The sequence below is a fragment of the Athene noctua genome, chromosome 19 (assembly GCF_965140245.1).
Source record: "Athene noctua chromosome 19, bAthNoc1.hap1.1, whole genome shotgun sequence".
NCBI classification, from domain to species: domain Eukaryota; kingdom Metazoa; phylum Chordata; class Aves; order Strigiformes; family Strigidae; genus Athene; species Athene noctua.
In genome coordinates, this window is record NC_134055.1 from 4,211,099 (window position 1) to 4,238,430 (window position 27,332).

Genomic DNA, 27,332 nt, shown 5'->3' on the forward strand with positions numbered 1-27,332 from the left:
GAGCCGAGCCGAGCCTGGCCGAGCCGAGCCGAGCCGAGCCGCGCCGAGCCGGGCCCTCCCGCCGCCCGGCCCCGCTGTTGACAGCGCGGCGGCGGCCGTCCCCATGTGGCGGACGCTGGCCCTCGCCTCCGCCTTCTTCCCGGGGCTCTTCGCCCTCGGCATCCGGTTGCTGGGATGGGCCGCCCCGGGACGGAGCCTCAAGGACCGCATCCTCCTCAGCGGCAGGTACGGGCGGGAACGGCGGGAGGCCCCGGCGTACCCCCCCCGCTCCTCGTTGTGGCGGGTACCCGGTGGGGGAGCGGGGATGCCCCGGTGCGGCTCTGCCCGGGCAGGGCCGCCGCTGATCCACGCGGCTGGAAGGGGCGAGACCTGGAAACGCCCCCCCGCCGTGTCCCCGGGGGGGCAGCCCCGTGGCACAGCCACCCCGGCCTCGTCCCACGCCCGGGCGGGGGGCAGAGCCCCCCCCTCGCCCCGACGAGGCTCTGGGGGTGCCACGGAAAGGGCGTCCTGAGCCCCAGCAGCGCTCCCGCTGCAACCGCGCCGTGGCCGCCGGCCCCGCTCCTCGGCCCTTCTGGGGTGACGTTGGGGTTGACCCATTTCCACTCTCTCTCGGTTTCAGGTTGGTGTCGACAGTCCAAGCCACGATGGCGACGGTATCGGGGATCACGGTTGTCCTTAACTGCAAGGATGTGGTGCACGACAGGTAATTGTCCGGCGGCCTCGCTGTCCCCCCAGGAGCCCACAGGGGCTGCGCCCCACCAGCTCGTGGCCGGAGGGTTTTATGCCAAAGGCTTGCATGTACAAAGGAGAGAGGAAAAACAGCTTCACGTTCCTTTTTCCTCCGCTTTGGGTTAAGGGTTGGGCAATGCGCTGGCCACACGTGCCCCCCGAAAGGCGCTGGCTTGCTGAGACCTGGGGCTGCTCTGCCAGCACGGTGGGCTGTAACATGGGCCCGTAGCTGAGCAAAAAAACAAAGACATCATCACTCCTAACGGGGTAGGGAGTGTCCTTGCTGGAAGCTGAAATTGTTGACAAGTCAAGCCGACCTAGTGAGAACTGATATTAGAGGTGTATTGCCTTCTTCATGCCAAATGGATTCTGAAGGAGTCCAGAAACAAGAAAATCAGGATGGAGTTTGCTCTGAAGGAAAATCACATTGCCTTGTCCTCGATGCTCCGAGATAAACTGCCCCAGAAGTGGCTTTTGGCAGGAGTGATAGCACAATCTGTGTCAGAAGACTCAAAAACAGAGCTATTATCCAGAATAGCAGAGAAAAATTGTGGGAGGGAAGAATATAATTATGCTGAGCTGGAATTTGACCATCGCACACCACATTTTAGGGTAAATTTTAGGGAGGGCTGCCCTCTCAGCCATTGCAGACTTGCCTTCAATACAGTCATGTGAAATGTCCTGTCTTGCTCTAGATAGTGAGATCTATCTGAATTGCTCAGTCCCATTCAACCCAGACAGTCTAAGAAGTTACCCTTTTTGCTCTTAAATAAAGTATCTGCTCTATGGATAGGGTAGATGCTAGATCCCAGACCCCTGTGGATGGAAGGTGCTGCCAGCAGCCCTCCTTCTCCCCGGAGCTGTGTGTTCTCCCGGCCAGCAGCTCCATGCAAACACTTTGTGGCCAGAGACCTTGATTTTCTTTGAATCTGGAGGAAATACAGCCCAGTGCTCAGCAGGGAAGGCCTTGGAGAATGACAGCAAGACCGAAAGCCAGGAAGCATCACAAAGGTTGCAGTAAAATTTGCCAATTTATTTACACAGGCAGACAATCATTCTATTGCTGGCACTATAATTGCCCTCCAAAGCCCTGGGCAAGTTTTGCAAACACAATAGCTGGCCACTTCCCCTCCCTGCTTTACGTTACTTACATCTTCCTACCAAAATAGGAACACGGACAACAACATTTTTCTTGAGATGGCAGGACAGCATGAGTGGATTTATTTAGGCCCCAAGCTACCTTTCTTTAAGCCGCAGCAGAGGGTGGTAGTTTTTTCTTTGTGGTTTGGTGTTTTTTTTATCAGTGTGATTTCACTCAGGACTTTTTAAGGAGCCTGGTGTCCCTGCAGAGCAAGGCTTGCAGCTGCCTGGATTGTGCAACTGGAATTATGACCTGCTTTGGGAACAGGCAGCTGCCTGCAATTATTTCCCAACAGAAAAATGTCTTGCGGGTGTTTATTGCCTATATTAAATATTCTGCACTTCACTCTCCAAAGTCCAGACCTGGCATCTTTAAATAACTCCCAGGTCTCCAGGTGCCTTCTGAGCACTCCCTGGGTTAGGCAGCCAGAAAAGACACAGTTTTGGAGCTTTTCTCCTACCAAGCATCAGCTCTGGGTGTCCCAGGGCTTAGGGGAGAAGATTACCTGCTGCAAAGGTGTGGGATTGGTGCTGAATTCTGAGCAGTGCTGTGCCCCCAGCCCGCAGGGCACACACCTGCCTGCGGGGCTAATCAAGATCCTCCCGTCAGCGCCGTGTTTGCGCTCGGCTGGGCTGAGCCCGGTGCCCGGCACAGCCAAGCACAAAGCGGCAGCAGCGCCGAGGAGGCGTCCTCTGCCCGTACCAGGTGCCTTTTCTCTGGCGAGCCAAACCAAGTTAAATGTGAACACCTCTCAGCTTACCATCAGCTTCAAAATCCGCTCCTTCCGTTTCTGACCTAGAGACTCTCTTCTGGCTTCTAGAACACCGTGAGGTGCTCAGAGCCGTTGTGATGCCTCTGCGTGTGCTGCCTCCCCCTCAGGCACTGGCTGGCTGTAGAGTACATCTGGGTCCTCGTTCCCTACATGACCTACGACATTTACGTCATGTACCTCTGCCACTGGCACAAGAGCCTGGAGAGGGGAGTCGCAGAGACGAAGCACTCGCTGGCCAGCGTGCGGAGCTTCCTCCTGCAGGAGCGGCTGATGGTGACCCACCACCTCTTCATCCTCATTGTGCTCACCCCCGTCACCCAGGTAAGGGCTGGGCACAACTGCTGTGAAACCTGGCCCGTGAGGAGCCCCATGTAGCTACAAGGGCTTGTGTCTGGCAAAGCATCTCTGCTGGTCAGGAGCCCGTGACCCCCTGTGGATGCTCAGGGGTGGCTCCCGGCCACCTCTCGAGGGTTCACCGCTGGCTTTCTTTGCAGCACTTCAGGGGAGAGCTGGGGGACTTCTTTGTGGGCTGCATCTTCATAGCAGAGCTGAGCACCCCTTTTGTATCGCTGGGCAAAATCCTCGTGCAGGTAGGTGAGGGGGTCACAGGGCTCAGCTCTGGGGACCCCGCAGTAGTTCATACCCTTTCCCTGCCGCAGGCTGCCCTTCTCCATCAGCCCCTGTTCAGGGGGTCTCAAAGCGGGGCAGCCCCACAGCTGCCCCGAGCTCCCCACCAGTGCTGCCTTCCTTCCTGCCTCCTGTTAGCTTCCCATCCCTTTCCCCCAGTAAGCAGCATGCCCAGTGGCATCCCCGAACCGTGCTGTGTCCTGGTGCTGCCCCCTCCTGTCGGTACCTCCCCCTGCACCACGCTCCCTCCTGCCCCAGCCCTCTGCCCCTGACACTTCCCTTCTCCCTACCCTCCTCCATCCCTTCCCACCCCACTTTCCTGCTCCCTCCAGAATTCCTCCCCTCATCCCTACCTCCTGGGTGCTCATCCCCATGCTCCCAGCACAGTCAGTGCCCAGGGGAGCGATAAGGGTGCTGCTCACCCCCTGTTCACCTTCTTCCTTCCCCAGCTCAAAATGCAGGACACCCTCCTGCACAAGGTGAACGGGATCCTCATCCTGGTGACCTTCTTCCTCTGCCGGATTCTCCTCTTCCCCTTCATGTACGCGGCCTACGCCAGGCAGGTGGGAATCCCCATTTACATGGTGCCTTTCCGCATCCCCCTGCACTGCAACATCGCCAACGCCTCCCTCATCGCCCCACAGCTCTACTGGTTCAGGCTCATCTGCCGTAAAGCCGCCCGACTCTACGGTGGCTCGCCTGCCGACAAAAGCAGATAACGCCTGGCCGTGGCAGCCCAGCACGGGGGCTGGAAAAGGGTCAGTCCCCCTGCCCCCCCGGCTCCTCCGCCCTCACTGCCAGCGCGGGAGCAGAGCGGCAGCAGCGATGCCACCGGGCTGGGTTAGCTGGAAGCAGCCTCACCGTTCCCATCGCCGTGCCCGGCAGTGCCAGCCTTGGGCTAGGAGGGCTTCCTCCCCACGCCGCTCCCGTGCCGTGTATCCTCCCACCCCTGGGAGCCGGGGCAGGAGCCAGCGAGGAGATCTGCCCGTAAGCACAACATTCCTTCTGGGATCCAGCGCTGCGGCACCCAACTAACGGTTACACGAGAGGGGTTTGTTACAAACGGCCCCCCCGCCCCGCATCTTTCAGGGCTGACACCAGACACCAGCACCCAGCTTGGCGAGGCAGAAGGAACCTGCAGCCCTGAGGCCGCAGCCGAGGCGATGCTGGAGCGTGCGCAGCCCCCCACAGCAGCGCTGGGGATGGGGGGGCCATGTGCCAGGCCTGCTGCAGCCCCAACTCGCCCCTCCGGCTCTGGTTTACTGCTGAGAGCAGAGGCAGGCCCTGGGGCTGTGGCACAGCTCTGCGCAGCCTGTTCCTGACCTTTACCGACTCCACCTCTACACTACATCTGCGTTCAGCCTCTTACCCCGCGCTGCTGCTGGGCTCAGACTCATGTAAGACTCCACTTAACCCAAAGGTGCTTTTCACTACAACTACCTGGTGTCTGTGGGTGACAGTCCCTGGGGAGGGTGGCTCTGGTGTCCCCAGCAGGCTGGATGGGCGAGAAGCTTGTGCCAGGATAGAGGAACGGTGACGCTGTCTCGGTGCAACGCTGTCAGGGCAGAGCACCCGTGGCTGAAGGGCAGGATGGGGACTGGAGAGTGCTGAGTCCCTGTCTCTGGGCACCACACAGAGCCCTTTGTTGGCAGGGGATGCATCTTTCAAACCCCCTCCCCTAACTGCAGTTGCTTTTATCCACACCACATCCCCACAGTGGGGATTGGAAAGCTCAGCTGGCACACCCTGCCCTGCTCCCACTCCGGCCAACACCAGCAGCCCTGGCAGCACCCTGGGTACCGGTACAGCCCCAGCTCCGGTCGCACAGTCCGTCCCTCCTGCCCCAGCCCAGTGCCCTGCCAGGTGAGGTCTGCCAAGGAGGGAACTGGGTCAGTGCAGGAGGAACCAAAACCCCAGAGCAGGGCACTGAGCTGTGTCCTTCAAGCCCATTTCCACCTTCAGTCACAGCAAAATGGGTCCAGGTGTCGCGGCCCTCCCTGCACCGTGGGGTTCGTGAGCCTTGTGGGTGTGCACCGGTCAGAGGGCAGCAGCTCAGTTCCTTCCCTGCAGCCAACAGGAGCCAGGGCAGCCCCTTCCTCCTTGCAGCCCCCTGCATTTGCCTGGGGGGCCCTGCTCCACAGCAGGTATCACACCAGCATAGACCCAGCATCGCCCCCCTGCCCCGTGCCTGGAGACCTGAAGCCACTCTGTGCCTTTCATTCTGTTTAAAAACAACAGCTGAGCTCTGGGAGACCTGGTTTGGGTGTCAGATCTTGGGACGAACAGGGTCAAATGGGACCCCCCTGCCGCTGAGGTCTTCTCTGCCCCAGGGCCAGGCATGGTGCTCTGCCCTGCCAGGACGTGGCGACCTTCCAGGCAGAGATGTTTTGCCTGGGCATCAGTCCCTGACAGGTTGGTACCCACGGATGCAGCCAGCACAGGGACCCTGCCGTAACACCCCGGCTCCTGGCACTTCAGCTAAGGAAGAAGAGGCCAGAATCCTCAAAGGCCACCCCAACACCCAAGAGGGGCCGGCTGTGAGGGCAGCGGGAGGGCCAGCCAGACCTGGGGAGAGAGACTCCAGGCTGCAGCCACACTGGCCCTTGGCAACAGCCCCGAGGAGGACACGGTGACACTGTTCTCACCAAGATGGGCCTCGGACAAGGAGCAGCTGGCCCTGAGACAGGCTGAGCCCTGATGGCAACCAGGTGGATGAAGGCTGCTCAAAACTGCCCAAAAGCATCTGTGCTTTCAATTTCTTCTTGTCTTTAAGAAAATAAAACTGACATGAGTGACAGGCCTGCTCTGGTCCCATTGCCTTCCTTTGCCATCCCCATTGCCGATGGGCTCGAGGGGCTGTGGGAGGGTTTTCCCCAAGAGATGAGGCAATTCCCAGGGACCTGGAGCTCCCCGGCCCGAGCTGGGTCACCCCCACGGGTGCCCATCTCCCAGGTGCAGCTGAGGCTGAAGAAAACTGCTAAACCTCCCAGCACCTCTCCTCCTGCAGCCAACCCCTGATACATGCCAGCGGGTTGGGCCAAAGAGGGGCTGATGAAGGGGGCTTCTACAGCTTCCTCTTCCCTGACACCCAGTAGAAGCTGCAGTGGGTGGCACAGAAGGTGAGGCTGGGGGACATGAGTCCCCATCATGGTCCCCATGCCCAGTGTTCTGGCACTGCCCAGGCCAGCAACTCCCCAGGGATGCTCTGACAACTGCTGGAAGCAACCGCCAGATCCTCCTCGATCTAAAAAGGCCCATTTCTGTGGGAATTGAAGATCTGGAGAGCCCAGGTGGTTTTCTTGTGATCCCACATGGCCCACCGACACGTGTGGGTCTGGAACCAGGGATCCCCGGGGCTGTGGGGCACTGACACCCTCTGCCTTCAAGCTGTCCCCAGAGGTGCCACATCTACTGGCTGCGGGTCACCTCAGTCACCTGCTGGGGACGGAGTTCCCCCCAAATCTTCCACTTCCCCTGCAGCAGCGAGTGGGGCTGTGTCTCCCAGTTCTTCGGGAGTTCATGGGCCTCTTCCAAGATAAGGTCAGTTATTGCAGAAACACAACTGTTACACTAACAATCACCACCAGCTGATGTTAGGAACCACTCGCAACCCGATACCGGTGTTTGTATCTTGCTGTTTTCATTGCAAATAATGTGCCTTATGTAAGGACCAAAAAAAAAAAGTGGCCAACAAGGCATCTCAGTTTGCACTAACACTGCCCCGTTTACTATCAGGAGACCAATAAAGATTTATTTTCTGAGTTACACCACTGGCAGTCTCTCCCACATGCTGCACATTTCTGGACTTGGGGTGTTAATACATGGAGTTACCACTGCACCCCCACCTCTGGGGGGAAGCAACACACACACATATTCCCCAAGGTTCCTGCCTGTCCTGAACTCACCCACCTCACTTCCTGGCCTCCAGCAGCACGTGGCAAACCCAGCTACCCACTTGGGACTAGGAGAGGGCTGGCAACAGGGGAGCCAGAGGGAACTGATTTCCCTGATGCTGGAGGCTGATGGGCTCTCTGTATAAATCCAGACTGCCAGCAGGCAAGGCTGGAGTCAGGGGACCCGCAGCTCACCCCGGGAACAGCTGTGTCTGCAGCTACTCCTGCTGGGAAATTAGAGAGTGGTTGTTCCTACCCATCTTTACACAGCCCCTTCACTGCTTAGACAGGTTGAAAGAAAACACAGCAGGAAGAAAATCAGTTCAAAAGAGAAAAATCAACAGGGTTTGTTACAGATCTTACAGCTTTCCATGTCAGGGGTCCCCTGAAACAGGGTCAGTGCTCTCCTCTGTCATCTCTCCAGCTTCTCAGGCCGAGCAGGCTCCCAGCTTGCTGAGCTTCTGCAGGAGGGTGCTCCGCAGCGCCTCGTCCCCAACGTTGTCCGTGATGGACTCCAGGAAGTGCCTCTCGTTGGCTCTCCGCAGCGTGTTGCTGGGGGCCATATCGGCGCTGCTGAACGTCTCGTACTGCGAGAGGATCTCCAATGCCACCACCACCAGTGGCTCGCAGCAGCCCTTGTCCGGCAGCATGGCAGCGACGTGCAGCAGGTGACAGAACATCTGGATGCAGACAAAGGACACCTCCTGTGTGGGGGTCCTGTCCTCGGTGGGGGGCCCCGCTGCACTCTTGACGCAGCCCAGCAGGGCGGTGAGGCTGCCGCAGTACAGCTGGACCACGTGGAGCCAAGCCTCTGCCGGCAGCCAGGTGGAACAGCTGGAGCTGCAGAGGAGCTGGAAGCCCCGCAGGAAGAGCACGGAGAACTGGAGGGAGCAGGCGAACGGCCTGAGGTTGAGCAGGGGCATGTACTGCACGTACTCCAGCGTGTACGGCACGTGCAAGACTTGTCTCTGCAGCAGGTTTTCAACGACGGGTATGAGCCTCTTCCATTCGCTGTGGCTGCACCAAGGGAGGACCTGAACGAGGGCCACCAGGAACCCTTTGCTGAAAAGATTCACTTCTTCGGGGTTGTCCGCGTTGACCGTGAGGAGCGTCAGCATCGTCTCCCTGAGCGCTGTGGACACGCAGCAGCACTCCATCCACGCCAGGAGCCCGCTGCCCGGTCCGTAAGCTGGCACAGCCCGGGACGTCCACTCGTCCTCAGGAAGTGTGCAGATCTCAAACAGCGTCGCTGGGACCTCGTTCTTGAAGTGGTCTCCGTAAAGTTTCTTCAGCCGGAGACCGACGGTCCAGTCCAGCGAGGCCACCCTCCTGTGAAGCCAAGCCAGTGACTGGACCCACAGCTCAGGGGAGGGGGCAGTTTCTGGTCTCACCACCTCGCAGAGCTGGCAGAGGATGTTCAGGATCAAGTCTTTGGTCTCCAGGGAAGGAAAGAGCTGGTCCCTGGGCTGATGCCAGTACTTTGAGTAACCATCTAGAAGCTTGCAGAGGCTGAGGAGAAGCGGGAACGGGTGACAGGACTTGATCCAGTGCTCTTCCAAGCAGGACTGTACCCCCAAAACCTTACTGAGGATCTGCAGGCTCAGCTCAATTTGAGCAGAGTCAGATTTCAAATAGGGAAGGACAAACACTTTGGTCACCTCTGCAGGGGACACAAGTGGGGTGGCTGAGTTTGGCTGCATGAGAAAGGACAGGAACTCGAGGAACTGCTCCTCTTCCCTCGCAGTGGAGAGCCTCCCCCACACCGCCTCCTCCAGACACCTCCCCACCAGGCTGCGTGGCCTGCCTGGATCATTGCAGGTCTCCAGGAAGCTCAGTGCTGGGAAGGAGCAGAGGATTTGCGCCAGGAATGGGTGTGCTCCACGGTTGACTACAGCAAGGTTACAAACCTGCTTCACTGTGGCCTCGGGGTACAGCAGCGTGAGCCTGGCCACAGCTGCCACAGCCCTGGTCAGGCCTTCATCAGACACACTCTTCGTGATCTGGTTGAAAGTCACGTTCAGATCCTCCTGGAAGCCCTCCGTGACACTCTGCAAGTTCAGGGACAGACCTGCTCCGCCCCAGGATGCCAGGACACTTGAGATCACTTTGTTTTTGTCGGTTAGAGACAGCTCAGTGTAACACTCCACAATGGCTTGGGTCACTTGCATCTCCAGCTCTCGGCCCTCCTTGTCTTGGTGGGACACAGCAAAGTCCACCAGCGTCTCCAGCAATTTCAAAACTAGTTCTGGTTTCTGGAAGAGAGCTTTATTTTTCATGAGGCAGCTAACCCAGTCCTTTGAAAAGGCCCAGGTCTTCTCAGAAGCAAAAATGAAGCACATCTCCATGTGCCTGTCCAGCTTTTGCTCAATGATTGTCATGGCAACTGAAGACACCAGGCTGGTGTCTGAATCCTTGCTCTTCAGGCCGGCACTGGTCTCTGTGAGAAAGTCCTTGGTGATCTGTGTCAGCTCTAATACTACACGTGTCTCATCCTTAGCCAGGTCTCTAGTCTCCGAGAAGCAAACCAGGTTCTTCCCAAAGGTGGTAAGCGTGTCCAGGAGCCGGTAGCTCTCGTAGCAGAGCAGCTCAGAGCTGTTCAGGGTGCCCTGCAGCTCTTCTCCCCAGGCACAAAACAAGCTGTGGAGGAAGCCCAAGCCAACAAAGAGCTCCTCACGAGAGAGCTTGGCTGTGGACATGAAGCTCAGGCTTCTCTCTGCTTCCTTCACCTTCTCGCTCAGCCCCATGTGGTGGAACTGGCTTTCAGTGTTGCTGGTCCAGAGGCCAACCACAGAGCTGACCTTGTCCAGGTACTCTGCAGCCGGGAGGGCACTGCTCTCCGGCTCTAGCTCAGTGAACAGGGACAGCAGCTCCACCATGTTGGCCAAGCCATAGCACCTCAGGGCAGGCAGGGTGATGCTCCCGTAGGTTTGCTTTAACCCCTCCATCAGGACTGTGAGCAGGCTGGTGACAGCGGGGGGGTCATTCAGAGCGCCAGGGTCACCCTTGAACCTCTTTGGGGGCTGGAGACCATCATCCAGACAGGATTCACACCCGTGCTGATGTATGAGAGCGCTGAACGCAGAGACTATTGCGTCTTCCTGGCCCTCCTTGTGTTTCATCACCTCCCACCACACGTCCAGGAACAACCTGATGTCCGACAGGGACGTCTCGCTGGCGACATACTCCACTAAGTGCTCCAGCTGGCTCCGGCCCACATCCCGCGGCAGCGCGAGCAGCAGCTGCACGAAGAGCTGGGGCACATCGAGGGCCTTGACCAGCTCAAAGAGGATGGTGTGGTTAACGTCGGGGATCATCCTGCCCATGGAGAAGAAGCCGTCCTCCTTCCACCCCTCATCCAGCGAGGTGGCCGACGGGCCTGGGATCAGGACTTTAGCCCAGACGATGGCCACCGCCTCTTTCTTCCAGAGGCCGTGCTGCAGCGGCGAAGGGCAGCGGGCCCCGATCTCCCGCAGCGCGTCAGTGATGGGGGGTCCCACGCGTGGCCAGTCGGCTTTGCTCAGCTCCCGCAGCGGCCGCGGCTGGGTCAGCCGGGCGGCCAGCAGGAACCCGCCGTGCAGGATGGCCGTCTCCTCGCACACACCCCACGGCCCTGCGCGGAGACACCGTTACCGCGGCTCGCCCCGGCCCCGCTCCCGCGCCCACCGGGCTCCGTTCCCACCGCTCGCCCCGGCCCCGCAGCCACCGGGCTCCACGTCCCGGCGCCGCTCCGGCCCCGCAGCCACCGGGCTCCACGTCCCGGCGCCGCTCCCGCCCCGCAGCCACCGGGCTCCACGTCCCGGCGCCGCTCCCGCCCCGCAGCCACCGGGCTCCACGTCCCGGCGCCGCTCCCGCCCCGCACCCACCGGGCTCCACGTCCCGGCGCCGCTCCCGCCCCGCACCCACCGGGCTCCACGTCCCGGCGCCGCTCCCGCCCCGCACCCACCGGGCTCCACGTCCCGGCGCCGCTCCCGCACCCACCGGGCTCCACGTCCCGGCGCCGCTCCCGCACCCACCGGGCTCCATGGCGGCAGCGTGGCCGACCCGCGCCTGGCGCGCTCTGACGTCACGACGGGTAGCCCCGCCCCTCCCCGCAGCGCCCCCTGGCGACCCGGGGGTGGCGCCGCCCGCCGCGCCCAGCCCTGCCCCCAGGACCCATGACCGGGAGTCCAATTACGCGAGCCCAATTAAAAAGGGAGGGGAAAAACTCGGGTGCTGTGGGGCGCAGCCGAAGGCAGGCACTCCGACAGCCCGTCCGAATCACGCCGGGGCGCTGAAGGGTGACAGTGGCGAGTGCACGGACTCGGTCAGTGCACCAGGCAAAACCCTGCCCCCGGGCCCAAGAGGTCAAACAGGCCCACAGGGAGGAATTTTCCCTGTTTAAACTCAGAATATTCACTACAAGCACCGACGTGCCTCAGCAACTGCCAACGCTGCTGATTTCGCCCCTTTTTCTCTGTGAAACTTATTTAAGGTTTTCATCAAAGAACACAACCCAGGCGGCGTGCCCAACCCGGGCCCTGGTGGTAATTACTCCCAGTATTCCCAGCTTATTCCACTAGCAAAAGCAGACTGACTTCATTCCAGCAGAATAAACCCCGAGCTGTTACTTCTAAAGGCAGCTTCTCATCAAAAGCTAATTGCAAAACCATCAGATGCTTATTCCAAGCTGCCTCATGGCAGCCCAGCGCTGAAGCACTGACCCAGCTCCCTCCTGGAACGTGGAGGCTCCATGTGCTGCCACCACTGCTTGGGACAGCGTGGAAACCACCACATCCATAATGTGGCCTCAGTGAGAAACACACCACGGGCATCTCCAGTGAAAACCTCACCTCGACAGCTGGGGAGACATCTGGAGTGAAAACAGGGCTCGTTCCAGGCTGGAATATTCAGGTAGTTTAGCAAGCCAACTTCTCTATTCCCAAGAAACAGGCCCGCACTGCGGCTGCAGAGCTGCTCGAGTTCCCCATACGGGTCCCCCTTCCCCTCAGCCCAACACTTCACCACCGAAGCAGGGCACCCACGATACTCAGAGCCACCTGGAAATCTCTAAGCTGAAAATCAGGGACAGTTAGAATCAATTCCTTTTAAAATTAGACACTGTGATTAATCTAGCAACCTCTTTTTCAAGTATAACACCACCAGAGAATTGTGATGTTTTCATCTTAACTGATGAATCCTGGTTTTGAAGCCATGTGCCCAAACCTGCTCCTTACTGCACAGCCTGTTTTTTTGCAGGGAAGCATGTTATTTGCTTGGAAGGACAGAGCAGCAGTAAGAGACTGAAGCTTAAATCAAACAAGCCAACCAGCACAGGACATTACAGCAGCCTCTTACTGGAAGGGACAACGCAACACGTTACATGGAACTGGCAGTTCTCCAGACAAAAACCAAGGCACGAGGGAGCAGTCCAGTCCTTTTCTCCAGCTAAGCAGAAGCTTTCTTCATTTTCTGCGCAGCAAACCACTTGTCACTGCCGTCCGCCGCCATGGCCTGCACAGAGAAAAGCGTTAACGTGTTCGGAACAGCAGCCACGTCACCCCACGCCTGGTTGCTCCCGCTCACCAGCTGCCCCAAAAACCTGGCCTCATCTCAGGGACACTTTCCAACTTGGAGGAAAGCTACGCTGATGGATAAATTATTTTTTCACACACTAGTAAAGGAAAACGGACACAGAAAACCAATGTTCTCTGCTGCAGCAGACAGAGATTATCCGGTAACACACGAGCGAGGCAGGACAGTTTAAACACGACCTTCCCCACAGAGCTCCCACCCCACAGCAGAGCCCCTCAGCCATGGGAGGGTGTGTGGCTGCGCTGGCGGCACCGCAGCTCACAGGGAACTGTCTGGAGTAACTTACAGGTAACTGTCAGTAGTAACTTACACCAAAGCGCTGCTGAGGTGCCCAGCCAGACACACCAGCACCCAGCTGCCCCGAGAGCAAGGCTGGAAAACTCCAGCCAGGGTACCAAGTGAACTTTAAGAACTGACGTGTTTTCCTGAGCAAGATGGCACGACTGGCTCCTCAGAAAAACTCCACATGGAATTAAAATTGGATTCTGCGGGTGTCTGTGATCAGGAAGACAGCAAACGCGTGGCCAGCATTACTTACATCATCCAACAGTTTGTCACCGTTGGGGTCCACCTTGGAGAGATCTCTGAATGCTTCATCTCCCACGAAACAGATTTCATGCCCATCCTAAACCAAATTCAAGAACAGGTAAGTTAGATACCTGGGAGAGGAGAAAATGAAATCTAATTGAATCACCATTGCCAGTATCACTCACAGGATCAGCCAAAATAATCACTTGCACTGTGGCCTTGCCAGGTGTGTCCAAGCTAACCAGAGGTGTTAAAATTTTCTGATTCTCCTTTTTCATCAGGGCTTCAATGTGTGGCAACTTAAACAGAAAACAAATAAAAATCAACCCTAGTCAGACAAAGGTCAGATGTGTTCAAGCTATTCCCATTTACAGCTCCCCATTACCCACAACTCCACTGCATTCCCACTGCAAGAAATATAAAGTGTCTGCTCAGTACTTTTTTGTTCACATTCAAGATATTTTGTCAATACTAGAAATGAACCGAACCCCTCCCCAGCTAGCCCTGGGCAATGAAAGGGTTGAGGGAAATGTGGGTGTTACCTCTTCCTTTGCACAGGAGAAGGCAATCCGCCCAAACGCTGTCCCGTGATCCACAGCTCCTCCAACTGTCTTCAACTCCAACTTGCACTGAGAGAGGAAAAAAGCAAGCCTGACTTGCAAGGACACTGTTCTCACTGTCACGTTCACTCCGGCTTTTACTAATGTGGGTCATTTCAAAATCACCCCCACACAGATTTCCCAACAAGACAGAATTACCAGAGCAAACCACAGCTTTTAAAAAAAAAAAAAAAATACAATCAAGTGTATGCAAGCTTTAACTTAAGTACACAGAACTAAGTGCACAGTTGCTTTAATGAAGATCTTTTTTCTACTTTAAGATTTTGTTCTCACGAAACGAGAGGTTTCCATGATGAGATGCAACTCTTCAAGATCAGAACTGGAAAGTTTTCTAAGGACTAACCTGATTATCCGCATAGCCCAGCAAAACCCTTTGTTTTTCCTCATCCTTCTCATATATTTTCATCCCCAGCAAATCAGACCAGTAGTTAACAGACTTCTGCAGATTGGAGACACCCAAGGTTACCTTTAGCACAGGATCTGTAGAATTGCAATAATTTAAAGTTACAAATACACTGTAGTTTTAAACTCAGTTGTACGTTCTTGAGAAGGAAAGTAACAAAGCCATAGCAGAAACATGTTCTCTCTCATAAAAGGCCACTGAGACAGACACTTCCCATTCCAATATCCCACATTTCGAACACCAGTAAGAGCAAACACGGACACTTCACCTTGCCTGAGCTCTTCCTTGTCTTCCAAGTAGAATTTGTATCCCCCTGGGGCTTCAGCTTCAAAAATGCCAGCTGTGACTTCCTTGAGGGGCCACCCCATCTTCTTTGCATTGCTCACAGCCTGGCTGGACACCAGTGTCAGGCCCTGGTGAGAACAGAACAGACACACACAATTCACAGGGTGGAATTACAGCTGTCTGAGTCCTGCCTTCCAGCAGTCTGCTCCCGCAATGGCCAGAAACAAACGGGGTTGCTTGTTATAACAGATCGGCCATATGATCTCCTGACAATCAGGTATCTTGCTCCTATAAAATAAGCTCAGTCTTACCGTGCATCCCACATGCATTTGGAATGCACTAACCCACCCTTCTTTCACACCAAAGGGAAAGGAAAAGCAAAAGGCATTTACAATTGTGACTCAGTGCACTGTACAGAAAAGGAAAACCGAGTTCCCAACTGTTCTCCCAGGTGGCTCCACACAGCTGTTCCCTGACACCCCCAAACTGAGGGAAGAACATTAGCTCAGGGGAAACAACAAGAAAACACAATGAGATGTACTCAGAGATGAAACCTGAGATCTTCACTAGTTGTCAGCTAGTAAATAACAAAGAAATAAGTAATAACAAATAAAGGAGTGTTTTCCTACAGCAAGATCCCTCCTAGGTAACCATTCCATGTTGGATCTGGCAGCAAGCACCGGCCATCCCACACACACAGCAGCTAAGAGGTAGAGCTCCAGGATGCGTTTCCTGGATCCTAAGTGAGCAAAAAGCTGCTCTAATTTCTGCTCTTCCAACTTGGAGACAGCTCTACCAAGAATTCTAAGCAAGAAGTGCTTCAGGAACCAAACAGCATAAAAAAGCAACTGGTACAACCTATGTGCCTTTTTAATCATCAAAGTAACACAGCCTGCCACAGAATTCTGTGGCTATGTGTGGTACTTACCAGAAAGTCATTGCCCAGGCGATATTCTCCAACACCATAATTGTAAGTCAATTCTGCAACAAAGTGGTTGTCTTCTGGCCCATAGCCCACCATTGTTTTGCTCCATTTTCCATCATAAGGGCTGGAACATCCATATTTAATTGTTACGAATATTAGAAGTAAACATAAAAAACTTCAAGTATTAGTGTTTCAAGGACAAATTGCATTTCTAGAGGAAACAAATGGCACAGGTAATCCAGTAACCTCCCACCAAATAGTAGCTGATACCAGTGAGGAATTTTCATTGCAACTCGGCAGATGGGCACCCCCCAGCCAGTAGCTCTGACTGTGGTTTGTCATCCATGACCAAGAGTTCTAGCCCTTAACAGTTCACATCTGACAAGCGTAAACTGCTCATTAGCGGGAATTAGGTGACCATTTCCTTATTGCAAAATAGGAAAAGTCCACGCTTGGGCACCAGATTGTAAGATTTCTTTCACTCATGAAGATGAGAGTCTTTGGAGCTACCAGGAGGGATTTTTAACACAAGACCCCAGATAGCCCCATGTCTGCAAAAGCCGATGTAACGGAATGCAATTCCAGGGAAGCTTACAGAACATTTTATAAAGTTTAGTATCAGCCTGTGGGTGTAACACAGCAATACCTGTGTTTCAGTGTAAACATCATACCTGCGCACAGAGGGAAACTGCTGATTCCAAGGGAAGGAGTTAAAAAATACAAACCCAAACTGCCCGGTTTAGCTCCGGCAGACGCTGGCGGGTGTGTTATGAGACGCAACAGCCCGGGGAGCGCGGACACGGCACTCACCCGTTGCAGGTGGCCTTGCAGCCCTCATCGAACTCCTCGTGCCTCAGCACCTGGCGAACGGGATGGGAAAGGGGGGTCAGCACCGGGGAGAGCCGCCCCCTCCCTCCCCGCGGCCCCTACCGGTCTCTTCCGGCCGGCTGCCGGGGGTGACGCCCGCCGGAGGAGCCGCCCGCCCTCCTGCCGGCCCGGGGGAGCCCCGGGCCCTCCGCCCGCCCGGCCCGGCCCCGCCGCTCACGCTCATGCCCAGCAGTTCGCGGTAGAACCGCGCGCTCCGGCCGCGGTCGCCCACTTTGAAGACGAAGTGCAGCGCGCGCCGGGCCGCCATGGCGGAGCGGTGACGTCACGCGGCGCGCCCGTCGCTGCGGCGGTGACGACACAAGATGGCGGCTCTGGGGCGGCTGGGCCGGGCGCTGCTGCGGCCCGGTGGGACGGGGGAGGCGGCGGGGCGGCGCGGGGTGCGGGCGCTGCGGCGGAGCCCCGTGCGGGTGCTGCCGCCGCAGAAGGAGCGGGGTGGGGCGGCCGGGGCGCAGCGGAGCCCCCGGGAGCGCCCTCCCACCCTCCCCCCGCCGCCGCCGCCGCCAGCGGTGGAGTGGAGCCTGGCCGGGCTGGGGCTGCGGTACGAGAAGGCGGGACCTGGCGACAGGAGGCTGGGGTGAGGCGCGGGCAGCACCGCGGCGGGAGGGGGACGGGCCCGGGAGGGTGCGGGGTGGCCCCGCTCTGGAGCTGCCCGGTGTCACATGGGCAGAAGCTGAGGCGAATTCCGACGCTTGGGGGTTCCGGGTAGAGACTGGATACCGCAGCGCCTCCTGCAACCGGACTAAAGATACCGGGGGGACTCAGAAACAACCACGGGATGGTTTGGGTTGGAAGGGACCTTAAAGCTCATTCAGTTCCAGCCCCCCCGGCCCGGGCAGGGCCACCTTCCACTAGCCCAGGTTGCCCAAAGCCCCGTCCAACCTGGCCTTGAGCCCTTCCAGGGAGGGGGCAGCCACAGCTTCTCTGGGCAGCCTGTGCCAGGGCCTCACCCCCCTCACAGGGAAGAATTTCTAATCTAAATCTACCCTCTGTCAGTTTAAAACCATCACCCTTCATCCTATCCCTACACCCCGCTGATCAAGAGTCCCTCCCCACTTTTCCCGCAGCCCCTTTCAGTCCTGGGAGGCCACTCTAAGGTCTCCCTGGAGCCTTCTCTTCTCCAGCTGAACCCCCCCAACTCCCTCAGCCTGTCCTCACTCACTTCCAAGTGAAGTTCTCAGTGGTTGGCAAACATCAGATTGAAGGCATCCTTAGCATCCCACCTATTTTCTCTGATTAATTTCTCCTCAGAAAAGTGGTGACCATTGCCAAGTCAAAGAAGTTCCGGGATCATCACAGGAAGGTTCTGCTGGAGGGTCACAGGCTGATCAAGGATGCGCTGGAGACAGGAGCTGTGCTGCAGACTCTCTTCTTCAGCACCGTGGAGCACCTGAAGGAGCTGCCTGAGGCAGAGCTAAAACGAGCCAACTTAGTTAAGGTGAAATTCCAAGACATTAAGAGCTGGTCTGACCTCGTAACTCCTCAGGGGCTTATAGGTAAGTTGCCTTAGAAACAGTCACAACACTGCTCAAAAGGAAACTTCCTTCATACTTAATAAGTGGATAATAACTCTCTCTTCATAACCTTCCCCTAGACATTGGCAGTGTGTCAAGAGTGCAATAGTTTGAGAGAATTCCCTTTTATTTGGCCTGCTGTGGTAACTGTAAAAGTGGCTCCTAGAGTACACTGAAGGTGATCATGCTCATTTTTAATAGCAGGTTGCTTCAGTTCTGCTGGAAAATAGTTCTCCTTGACAAGTGACAAACTCTTCTCTTAAGCGTTGCTTTTCCCAGTGCTGTCTCCAGCACCTCTTCAGTGAAATGTGGGCCAACTAAATGAGAGACAGCCCTCTCCTTGGGGTGTGTTGGTCAGAAGCCTGTCAGCACTTTGTATCCTCAGGGATCTTTTCCAAGCCTGACCATGCCAAGATGTCTTACCCTGCTGCTCAGCTAACCAACTCCTTGCCCCTGCTCCTCATCTGCGACAATATCCGAGATCCAGGAAACCTTGGGACGATTCTGAGATCTGCAGCAGGAGCAGGCTGTGAGAAAGTGCTGCTCACCAAAGGTAAGAGCCTTTCCCTGGGGAAAACAACATGAGTTGGAGTAGTTTGGGGGTAAGGCAGGAAATAAGAGGTGCTTGGAAATGTTGCCAAGAGCTTGTAAGCAGTGTCTGGCCCAGACACGATTTGCACGTGTCTTACAGGGAGCAGCTGAGGGAACTGGGGGGGTTTAGTCTGGAGAAGAGGAGGCTGAGGGGAGACCTCCTGGCCCTTACAGCTCCCTGAAACGAGGGTGCAGAGAGGGGGGATGAGTCTCTTGAGCCAAGGAACCAGTGCCAGGCCCAGAGGGAATGGCCTCAAGCTGCACCAGGGCAGGGTCAGGCTGGCTCTGAGGAAGGATTTCTGTGCAGAAGGGGCTGTTGGGCGTTGGAATGGGCTGCCCAGGGCAGGGGGGGAGTCCCCGGAATCCCTGGAGGGGTTGAAGAGTCGGGCTGAGCCAGCGCTGAGGGATCTGGGGGAGTTGGGAAGGATCAGGGTGAGGTTCATGGTTGGGCTGGAAGAGCTGCAAGGGCTTTTCCAACCCAGGTGATTATGTGATTCTGCTGCGGCTGCTGAATCCCATCTTTTTGGGAGCCGCTGCAGCATCACTGTTTCCCTCCCGTCCGTCCCAGGCTGTGTGGATCCCTGGGAGCCAAAGGTGCTCCGCGCAGGCATGGGTGCTCACTTCCGCATGCCCATCATTGACAGCCTGGACTGGGAATCTGTTCCCAGCAACCTTCCCGCCGGCATCCGGGTCTGCGTGGCCGACAACAAAGACCCCGGAGCTCAGGCTGAGGTCGCGCCTGCGCTGGGGGGAGCTGACAGGGCCGGCTCAGCTCCCGGCAACCCGAGGGCTCCTGCGGAATCCAAACCCAAGGCTGCTCCTGAGCGTGAGGATGAGGAGGGAGCAGCGAGTGTCTGCGTCCCGGAGCTGGCTGCGCAGCATTACTACGAGAGCTGGCCACGGACTCCAGTGGCGGTGGTGATCGGTGGAGAGACCCAGGGGCTGAGCCCAGATGCGCTTCACCTCGCGGCCAGCACAGGGGGGACGAGACTGCTCATCCCCGTGGTGCCGGGTGTGGACAGCCTGAACGCTGCCGTCGCTGCCGGCATCGTGCTGTTTGAGGGGAAGAGACAGTTGCTGCGGAGGCACAAGCAGGAAGATGAAAGGCAGCAATTCCCTGTAGCGGGCTAAACTGCTGCGGTTTGGGTGCTGAAGAAGCATCTCCTCCCTTTGGCATGCTGTACTGGTAATAAAGGTGCAGCTTGGGCTCTTTGGTTGGCAGTAAATGAGGATGAGACAGCTGTGGCAGTGCTGGAGCTGCGCTGGGATGAGTGGGTGGTGCCTGGCTGAGCCCATGGGTGCTCTGGCTGCACCGTGATCCCCAATCTGGGGAGGCCTCGGCTCCCTCGCTGTGGGGTCAGGGCGCAGCTGCCGCGGCAGCGTTCGGGCCAGGATGCTGCCGCCAGCCTGTGTCCTTCCTCCCACAGCCCTGGGCTGCGTGACCTCCCCACAGAATGGGTCCTGCCTGGGCTCACCCAAACCCCGTGCTGTACGGAGCGGTGGGAGCAGCACACCAACCCTGCTGTGGGCGTCTGTCACCACACAGGTGCCTCAGCAGAGAGGGACTAGCAACGAGAGAGGGGAAGGATGGAGCCACAGCCATCCCTCGGTGGGGAATGGGTGCTGGGCCCTAGGGAACGAGGCCCCAGCACCTTTCCATGTCTCCCCAAGGGCAACAAGTCAGCTTGCAGCAACCCACCCCCGTGGATCCGGGCTGGGCCGCAGCCCTGGTGGCACTGGCGTGTCGACGGACGGCTCCTGGGGTGGCGTCGGCTGCCACCCGGCTTTCTGTGCGCTTAAAAATGCCTCTGCGCTGGCTGAGGCACACAACCAGGGGCTTACTGCCAGCCCCCTCTCTGCTGGCGCTGGTTTCCATTACCACATTGAAACTGGTTCTGTCATTGGCTTGAGAAACACCCAGAGCTGGAGATTCTGCCTCTTGCATGCCCAAGCCCTCGTATCCCAGTGCTGCCTGGGCTGGGTGTGTGCTCTGCTTGGCAGCAGCGCTACCTGGAGCCTGAAATGTCTCCCGCTGAGCAATTCTCCCTCCAGAGCCTATTTCCAGATCCCGTCTCATCAAATTGACCTCAAAAGACCGAGTTTTCAGGCAGAAAATTGCTGCTTTGCTCTGGTTCTCACTGGGCAGCTACAGCAGTGCTGAATTCACAGCCTGAACCACAACATCCAGTGGGGAACATGGGTTCTCCCCCTCTAAAGAAATCTACTGTCGCTATATGACCAAATACCACAGACCCTGGGGTCTTTCAAACCACAAACCTGTCGCAATTTCCCCCAAACCAGCCAGCATCCCTCAAGCACCAGCAGTGGGCGAGCTGGTTGGCAGTGGGCACTGCTCAGCCGTGTCCATGCAGCTCGTCCAGCGAGCTCTTAACCCACCAGCGGAGAACAACTCACTGAAAAGGGTATTTCCTCAGACAGTCTGCAGTAAAGAGGATAGGAGTTAACTGAGGGTTAATTTAGGAGGGGTTGCTTGAAGCCCAGCACCTGGGGGGAGGCACAGCAAGCAGTGGCTCCCAGCATTGCCGTGCTGTTGCCACATCAGGCTCGGCCAGCCCCAGCCCCTGGCCCAGGCACACACGCTCCTGGGCTCAGGGGCCAGTGGGGTGGGCAACGCCGTGGCTCCTCCAGGAGCTCACCAATCCATCACCACCACACACGAGAGCCCCTGAAACGTGCAAAATAAAGCAGGGATTGATCCGGTGCCGGGCTGGCGGCTTTCCCCAGCTCCTGCCGGGGTGGGCTGCTGCAGCACCGATGTAAGGGGGGTGGTAGAGGCCTGATCCTGCCACGGCCGAGCTGAAAGGGAAGCACGGTGGCTCGCCCGGCACCCGCTGTTGAGCCTCACCACACCACCCCGTGACGCCGGCAGAGACCACTGTGGCCGGGCGAGAGCCAGGGGAGACCCTCGGCTGGGGTGGGGTGGGGGGGTGTGCGAGCAGAGCCCGTGGGACAGGTGGGTGCAGCGTGGGGTGGTGAGACCACGCTCCCCCCTCCACGGTGGCTCCGAGCAGCTCACGGCAGTCAGCCAGCCACAACCCCGGCCGAGCCACCGCAGCGCCGGGAGGTACCGACCCCAACCCCACGGGGTCTGGTTCGGGGGCTCCTTCCCCCCTGTGGGCTCCCTCTCCCTGACGGCGGGACGCGGCAGTTGGCAGCTCCAGGGACCAGGTTATTCTAACAGTTTTATTACAAAGTTCCAATCACCATGTACAGTTTTTACAATGTTACTTTGCGGGGGCTGGGCTGTGCTGCTTGGGTTAGGGAGGTGGGGGTTTTTTTGTCAGATTTTTTTTGGTTATTTTTTAAAGAACAGCACCATGAACGTTGGGTTTGGGACACACCTACGCAAAACAGCTCAATCAACTAACATAGAGGGGAAAGGACGAGTCATACCAGAGAGAGGGGCAAGAGGGGATGGGGAGAGCACAGGGGAGAGACAAGAGGTGAGGGCAGCGCGGTGGTGGTCCTCCTCCTGGCTCAGAGCGGGAGGCAGGGAGGGAGGGAACACCCACCCGTGGCAGGCAGGCGACCCCCCAACACGCACAGCCAGCGCTGCCTAAGGCTGTCGGTGCTTGGGGTGGGAGGTGGGAAACCCACCCGGAAGGGTCTCACCCCCAGGAGGAAAAGCTCGGCTGCGCCGTGGTCTTTCAGAGGTTGTCAGCAGTTAAGACTTTGTCTCGGCCTCGTCGGGGCACTGGTACTCAGGTGGGAAAGGAGGATGGGGCGGGGGTGAAGGGGACAGGTTCCTTATTGCTTCCTTAAAGTCATTTAGTCAGCAGGGGTGGTAGGAGGGAAGGGGGAGAAGGAGAAATAAAGAGCCCCGAGAACCCCATCCACTGCCTGATGCATACGTTGGGAAGATCACCATGCAAAAAGATTTGCCTGCTAGCTAGTGCTGTGTATAAAATAATGATACGGTAACAGTTCTGGCCTGGTTATTAGAGAATATATCACCATGAAGCACAAGCGAAGTCTCCAAACGCCAACGACTCCCTGCTGAAAGTGCATCTCGAGGAGTTTGCTCAGGAGAAGGATTCACTGCGTAAAACAAGGCACCACAAGAAGGTTGGATACTGGGTCGGGCGTGAGGACACGCTGGAGAATCCACAAGCGGTGGAAGAGAGACCTAGTTTTAAATAATGTCTGTTGGCGCAGAAGCCCCCTTAGATGGGCTCGGGTTTTAGCTTGTCTGCTAGAAAGTCGCTGACAAAAGCTTCCACAATTTCGGGCGTGATCTCCTCCACATCCATCACGTACTTGGCCCGGGCTGACATGTCCAGGATGGTGAGCAGGGGCGCAGCTTCGGGCAGGTTGGTGTAATCCCGCAGGGAGTCGGTCATGTCGTCCTGGGGGCCAAAACAAGACAGAGAGAGGAGCCATCAGCAGGGCCAGGGCAATCGGGAACAGTTTGCTGCTTCCCCGCCATGGTCTGCAAACACCTCCCGAGCGCTTGGGCCTTGCACCGGCACTGCCGGGCCGCGAGCGCAGCCCCCGCCCTGCTCATGCTTTGTGTCAGAACCAACCCGGGCCGATTCATCCCCGGCTGGGATGGGACCATGCGCTAAACCAACTCGCTCCGCACGGGACACGGCCCCCAGCACCCCCAGGCTCTCCCAGCCACCTCAGAGTTCTGGGGCAGGGGCGGTTTTGGCATCAGCAGCTCGGGAGGTGAATGTGGGGACTCGCCAGCCCTCTGCCAGCACAGCCATGGCCTCGCCGCTCCCCAGGCCAACAAGGCCCGGGCGCATGCCCGGAGCAAACCAGAAAACAGGAATGGGACAACAAATGCCTTGAGCTGACGCCGAGGCCCCACCGGCAGGTCCCCAGGGCCCGCACGGGAGCCATGGGGCTCCCTGGCAGCAGGCTGCTGGCGGGGAGGGAAGAGTTTGTCCCTGCCAAGGCTGTGCAGTGGCAAAGCTGGCGCCGGGGCGATTCACCTCCCGCCCCTGGCCAAGCCCACCATGTGCAGCATCCCAAGGGGGACGGTTCCTCCGAGCCCATTTCCAAGGGCAGTCATAGAAAAGAACCGATCGGGGGAGCAGCTGATGGCAGCACAGCTTCCCCTTCCACTGCAGCCAGAGAGCGAGGCGGGAAGGGGGAGCAGGGCTGTGCCCTCGGGCCAGGGTGCTCAGCCAGCCCCCACCCTTCCCGCTCCCAGCCCAGGTGTTGGGACGCCTCATCCTTTATCTTATCCCTGCAAAGGGACCAAACCCCGTTTTTAATCAATACAAAACCAGCCCAGATGGTGCTGGGAGAGGAACGGGAAGCGCTTGCTCTGGCTATGGCTGGGGGGGGCTGGGGGGGACCCGGGGCCATCAAGGTGACGGATGAAGGGGACGTGCCGGGCACTCCCCACTTTTCGGCCCGGCCGCCGCAGGGATGTCGGGAGCGGGATGAATAGCAGCAATGTTTCAGCTACAGTTGGCGAGCCGGAGGAAAACACTTCACAGGCTCCGGGGGAGGGGGGCAGGTCCTGGACCCTCCTAAAATAGCCTTTCCAACAAGGGGCTTATTCAGGGGCGCGGGGCCGAGCCGGGATGCTCAGAGACCCGTTACAGTGGTGGGAGCAGGGGTGCCTGTCCGGAGGGGGATGGTGGGGCCTCGCTTGGCCAAGGAGGGGGGCCGGGGTGCGGCAGTGGGGACCCTTTTGTGCACAGGGCGGCTCTGGAGGGCCCCGCTGGCGGTGGTGACATAAGTGTGGAGGGACGGAGTGGCAGCTGCCACCCGCCCAGACCCCCAGCAGCACCTCGGGAGGTCTGGGGGCAGGGGACTAGGAGCTTTGTTGACCTTTACACAAAATCTTCCTCATTTGCAAGCCTGCAGCAGGGCAAAGTGCCAGCATGGGGAAAAGGGAGGCCAGAAGCCCCATTTTCTCCAGCAGATCCCTGGCTCTGAGCACTGCAGCCTGCTCATGCCCTAAATACCACTCCAGCCCCCAACAGCATGGCCAGCTCAGGAAACCACCCTCATCTGTGATGAGGTGCCTGACCAAACCCCAGGCAGAGCGGAGCTGGGACGCAGCAGGGCAACCACAGCCCCAGGGCCAGCCTCCTCCTGCCCCGCTCCCGCTCCCACCGTGGGGTTTGTCCAGCATCACCCGCATGGCACCAAAATGGGCCCAGCTCACAGGATCGGGGTGGATTCCCAGTCACCCCTTAGGGACGAGGCTGGAGCAGCTCCTGGGGTGGGAGGGCAGGCAGCACCACCCCAGCGAGGGCAGCACTGCCTGGGCCAGCCTGAAACACAAAGCCCAGCTCCTGGCCACAGCCCAGCCAGCTTTCCTGCCCGCAGAGCCTTGGGGTGTGAGGGGGGAGCGGGCAGCTCCCTCCTGCCCCCCCAGCCCCTCTCTGCCTGTCCCCAGCATCTCCCTTGCCCACTCTCAGGCTTCTCCACCTCTGAGAAAACGCAGGTGGAAGCCTTTCACCACAAATAACATTCAGCAACAAGAGAAAGGGACTGAGCCAGGACTCAGTCTGGTTTTGCTCCATAGTCCCTGGCTAGCTGCAGTAGCTCTGTGCCTCAGTTTACCCCCCTGAAAGGCAGTGACAGTGGTACCCAACCCAGCTCAGTCCTTGTACAGAAACACAGCAGGATGCAGCCCCGTGCTCTCTTCACGCTTACCTCACCCGCCACGAAGAAGAGCAATGGTGCCTCCTCTTCTTTGGCTTTGTACTTGGCAATGATTTTTTCAGCTATGGGCTGAATCAGTTGTTTCGCTGCCTCTGACTCTCCGTCATCCTCTGAATCTGTAGGGCACAGGGGTGGGGAGACAAAACAGAAGAGGCAAGGCAAAAAGGAGGTCAGGATCAAACGGATGCAAACCGGCTGGGCGCAGGCAGCTCTATCCCACAGCACCACCAGGCAGGAAACCGGAGCCGGGATGTGCAGCACGAACTTCAAAGCTGCGCAGCTCCATAGCAATTAGGGAGCAGCTGAAATGTGCTTTTCATGTGAGACAGGGAAACACGTAACAGAGGAGCAGCTCCTGCTCCCCAGACACTTCACCACTCACTCCCCTGGTGCTGCTGCTGAAGCGCAGGGACAAACAGGCGCAAAAAAAGCTGCTCTGCAGTTTGAGAAGCGTCAGCATGTTTTGAAGACCAAACGAATGCGCTGATCTGAGGCTGCCTGCCGCCCCTGCCTGCCACCCACCATCCCTCCGCCTCAGGACGGCTGCTCAGCAGCTTTTCTGCTCACGTCTCTGCAGCAGCAGCACTGTGAAGGCAGCTTTGATTTGACAGAGGTAAAGTAGAAAGAGATGGCAACATCAATCAAACGCCAGCCACCACTGAAGTTCAAATACTGAGCTGGAAAGAGGAGAGACTGCGTCCTTGAACAGCGCTGAGATGAAACAATTTCAATTCGGGGACAACTTTTAGCATTAAAAAAAAAAAAAAAAAGTAAGGAAGCAGAATAGAGGCCCCTGGTCTCCTGGTCGCGTGCAGCTCCCGTGGTCCCTGATGTAACTGCCCAGTATGGCCAGTTCAGCCCCAAGCTGGGACAGGCACTGCCCACACCCGAAGCGCTCTGCCCTTGCTGCGCACTTCCCCGCCCTCTTCTCTGCCTTCTCCAAGCAGAGGAAGGGATGCCAGAGACACTGCACGCTGCATTTTGGGGTCTGTCCTGCGTGAGAGACAGTGATAAATACACAGAGTTTGGGGGGTGTCTGCAGGGATTGATTTTTCTACAAACAACGGCTGCTGGCAGCACTCCAGGCAGCCCTGCACACTCTGGCTGACCCAGCCCTACACTCTCCCGGGGCAGATGTAGAGTGGTTGGGATTTATTCACAACCAGCTCTTGCTCAGCCTGCCTTCTCCTGCAGCTGCCTTCTCCTGGGGGTGCTGCTGCCCGCACAGCACAGGCACTGGTCTGCCAGGGGGGCGTCTCCAGCAGGACACAGGCTGGCCAGGAGCCCCCATCCCCAGCGCTTGCCTTGGTGCAGCACCGGCCTCATCTCCACCGCCAGGAGATTTCCCCGAGGCTGCACGTCTCAGTGCCGAGAGACAACCCCAGCCACTGGCCTGAGAGCGCTCTGCTTGCAGCAAGGTGACAGAAAAACTTCGCTCAGAACAAGATAAAAATAACTCTTTCCAGAGACCTGCAGTGCCGGCCTCAATCAATCACCCTCGGTGTGGCCGGCCGGTCCTCCCCATGTGAGGAGAGTATTTTTGGCTCTGTGCTCACATCCCCTGCGGGGCTCTGCTGAATAAATAATCAGGGTCAAAAGGAAATCTGAAAGGGAAGAAGTGAAAGAGCGAGAGCCATGTTATCAGTGCTGCACGGAAGGGTGTGCGAGGGTGTGCGAGGAAGTGGGACACGAGCCCTGCCCTGGGCCAGGCCCCCCTGACTGATACCAGCACGCTTGGGGAAAGGGGGGTTCTTCTTCAGCAAACCCCCACCACCACTCCACAGAGTACTCAAGGGACAGACATGCTCCCCCTGTGAGTCCATGACCGCTGGGCTCGCTCCCTGAGATGCTGTGTGCCCCCCTCTGCCTCCCCCCTGCCCGGCTGGGGCTCAGCCTGCAGTACGGCTCATCCTGGCCACAGCCCTCACCCGATTTAACGCCCGTGGCTGGCAGGGAGGCAATGAGGAGGGGGCCAGCCGTGCCCTGGGTGAGCACCAGGGCTGTGTCCCTATCAGGGAAGCTGGGGGAGCATCCTGTGTGGGTGAGCCATGCAAGAGGGACACGGACTTTGGGGAGACACCCCACAGGGAGAACACTGAAGTACCAGCAGAGCACGGAAGAGGCTCCTCTGACTGTCACGGCCCCACTCAGCTCAGGGATTCAAGCCCCAAGCTGTGGCTTCCAGCACGGAGCTCTA

The 27,332-nt window shown here is 57.9% G+C and overlaps 5 protein-coding genes across 13 annotated transcripts in view; 2 read left to right on the forward strand and 3 right to left on the reverse strand.

The window, feature by feature from the left end:
• Window positions 1–4: 4 nt before the first annotated feature.
• Window positions 5–7,332, forward strand: TLCD3A (TLC domain containing 3A). Of its 3 annotated transcripts, XM_074922567.1 has the most exons (6): window positions 5–225; window positions 620–703; window positions 2,750–2,963; window positions 3,137–3,232; window positions 3,719–3,832; window positions 3,914–7,332. In XM_074922567.1, exons 1-6 carry the CDS (start codon window positions 104–106, stop codon window positions 3,986–3,988), a joined length of 705 nt encoding a protein of 234 aa, XP_074778668.1. In that variant the 5' UTR covers window positions 5–103; the 3' UTR covers window positions 3,989–7,332. The 3 variants fall into 3 exon arrangements, with proteins under 3 accessions (XP_074778668.1, XP_074778667.1, XP_074778665.1); XM_074922566.1 differs by having other exon boundaries at window positions 3,719–7,332; XM_074922564.1 differs by lacking the exon at window positions 3,914–7,332 and having other exon boundaries at window positions 3,137–3,837.
• A 148-nt stretch (window positions 7,333–7,480) lies between these two features.
• Window positions 7,481–11,202, reverse strand: GEMIN4 (gem nuclear organelle associated protein 4). Its single transcript, XM_074922563.1, has 2 exons — window positions 11,176–11,202; window positions 7,481–10,772 (listed from the first exon to the last, which is right to left on the reverse strand). The coding sequence occupies exons 1-2, from the start codon at window positions 11,183–11,185 to the stop codon at window positions 7,591–7,593; spliced, it is 3,192 nt and encodes a 1,063-aa protein (XP_074778664.1). The 5' UTR covers window positions 11,186–11,202; the 3' UTR covers window positions 7,481–7,590.
• A 1,251-nt stretch (window positions 11,203–12,453) lies between these two features.
• GLOD4 (glyoxalase domain containing 4) lies at window positions 12,454–16,649 on the reverse strand. 7 transcript variants are annotated; one of them, XM_074922762.1, is made up of 9 exons: window positions 16,540–16,649; window positions 16,305–16,354; window positions 15,498–15,618; window positions 14,553–14,697; window positions 14,225–14,361; window positions 13,804–13,890; window positions 13,447–13,521; window positions 13,272–13,358; window positions 12,454–12,652 (listed from the first exon to the last, which is right to left on the reverse strand). In XM_074922762.1, the coding sequence occupies exons 1-9, from the start codon at window positions 16,627–16,629 to the stop codon at window positions 12,587–12,589; spliced, it is 858 nt and encodes a 285-aa protein (XP_074778863.1). In that variant the 5' UTR covers window positions 16,630–16,649; the 3' UTR covers window positions 12,454–12,586. The 7 variants fall into 7 exon arrangements, with proteins under 7 accessions (XP_074778863.1, XP_074778865.1, XP_074778864.1 ...); XM_074922764.1 differs by having other exon boundaries at window positions 13,504–13,560; XM_074922763.1 differs by having other exon boundaries at window positions 13,272–13,304; window positions 13,447–13,560.
• A 35-nt stretch (window positions 16,650–16,684) lies between these two features.
• On the forward strand, window positions 16,685–19,690 carry MRM3 (mitochondrial rRNA methyltransferase 3). Its single transcript, XM_074922837.1, has 4 exons — window positions 16,685–16,956; window positions 17,631–17,875; window positions 18,279–18,446; window positions 19,053–19,690. The coding sequence occupies exons 1-4, from the start codon at window positions 16,685–16,687 to the stop codon at window positions 19,613–19,615; spliced, it is 1,248 nt and encodes a 415-aa protein (XP_074778938.1). The 3' UTR covers window positions 19,616–19,690.
• A 1,986-nt stretch (window positions 19,691–21,676) lies between these two features.
• The window catches only part of NXN (nucleoredoxin), a 52,481-nt gene continuing 46,825 nt past the window's right edge, over window positions 21,677–27,332 (reverse strand). The window contains exons 7-8 of the mRNA XM_074923021.1: window positions 25,127–25,251; window positions 21,677–22,851 (exon numbers count right to left, since the gene is read on the reverse strand). Of these exons, the coding sequence (XP_074779122.1) occupies window positions 22,669–22,851; window positions 25,127–25,251 (308 nt within the window). The 3' untranslated portion in view covers window positions 21,677–22,668. The remainder of the gene's footprint in view (window positions 22,852–25,126; window positions 25,252–27,332) is intronic.

Bases quoted from the DNA above. Each gene is read 5' to 3' on its own strand.
- MRM3 (XM_074922837.1), top strand. From the start codon at position 16,685: ATGGCGGCTCTGGGGCGGCTGGGCCGGGCGCTGCTGCGGCCCGGTGGG. The intron at 16,957-17,630 runs GTGAGGCGCGGG...ATTTCTCCTCAG, and splicing joins CCTGGCGACAGGAGGCTGGG to AAAAGTGGTGACCATTGCCA. The intron at 17,876-18,278 runs GTAAGTTGCCTT...TTGTATCCTCAG, and splicing joins AACTCCTCAGGGGCTTATAG to GGATCTTTTCCAAGCCTGAC.
- GLOD4 (XM_074922761.1), bottom strand. From the start codon at position 16,629: ATGGCGGCCCGGCGCGCGCTGCACTTCGTCTTCAAAGTGGGCGACCGC. The intron at 13,359-13,446 runs GTGAGTGATACT...AATTTGGTTTAG, and splicing joins TGATTATTTTGGCTGATCCT to GATGGGCATGAAATCTGTTT. The intron at 12,653-13,271 runs GTAAGTAATGCT...TTCTCTGTGCAG, and splicing joins GTGACAAACTGTTGGATGAT to GCCATGGCGGCGGACGGCAG.
- TLCD3A (XM_074922564.1), top strand. From the start codon at position 104: ATGTGGCGGACGCTGGCCCTCGCCTCCGCCTTCTTCCCGGGGCTCTTC. The intron at 704-2,749 runs GTAATTGTCCGG...CCTCCCCCTCAG, and splicing joins AAGGATGTGGTGCACGACAG to GCACTGGCTGGCTGTAGAGT. The intron at 2,964-3,136 runs GTAAGGGCTGGG...CTTTCTTTGCAG, and splicing joins TGCTCACCCCCGTCACCCAG to CACTTCAGGGGAGAGCTGGG.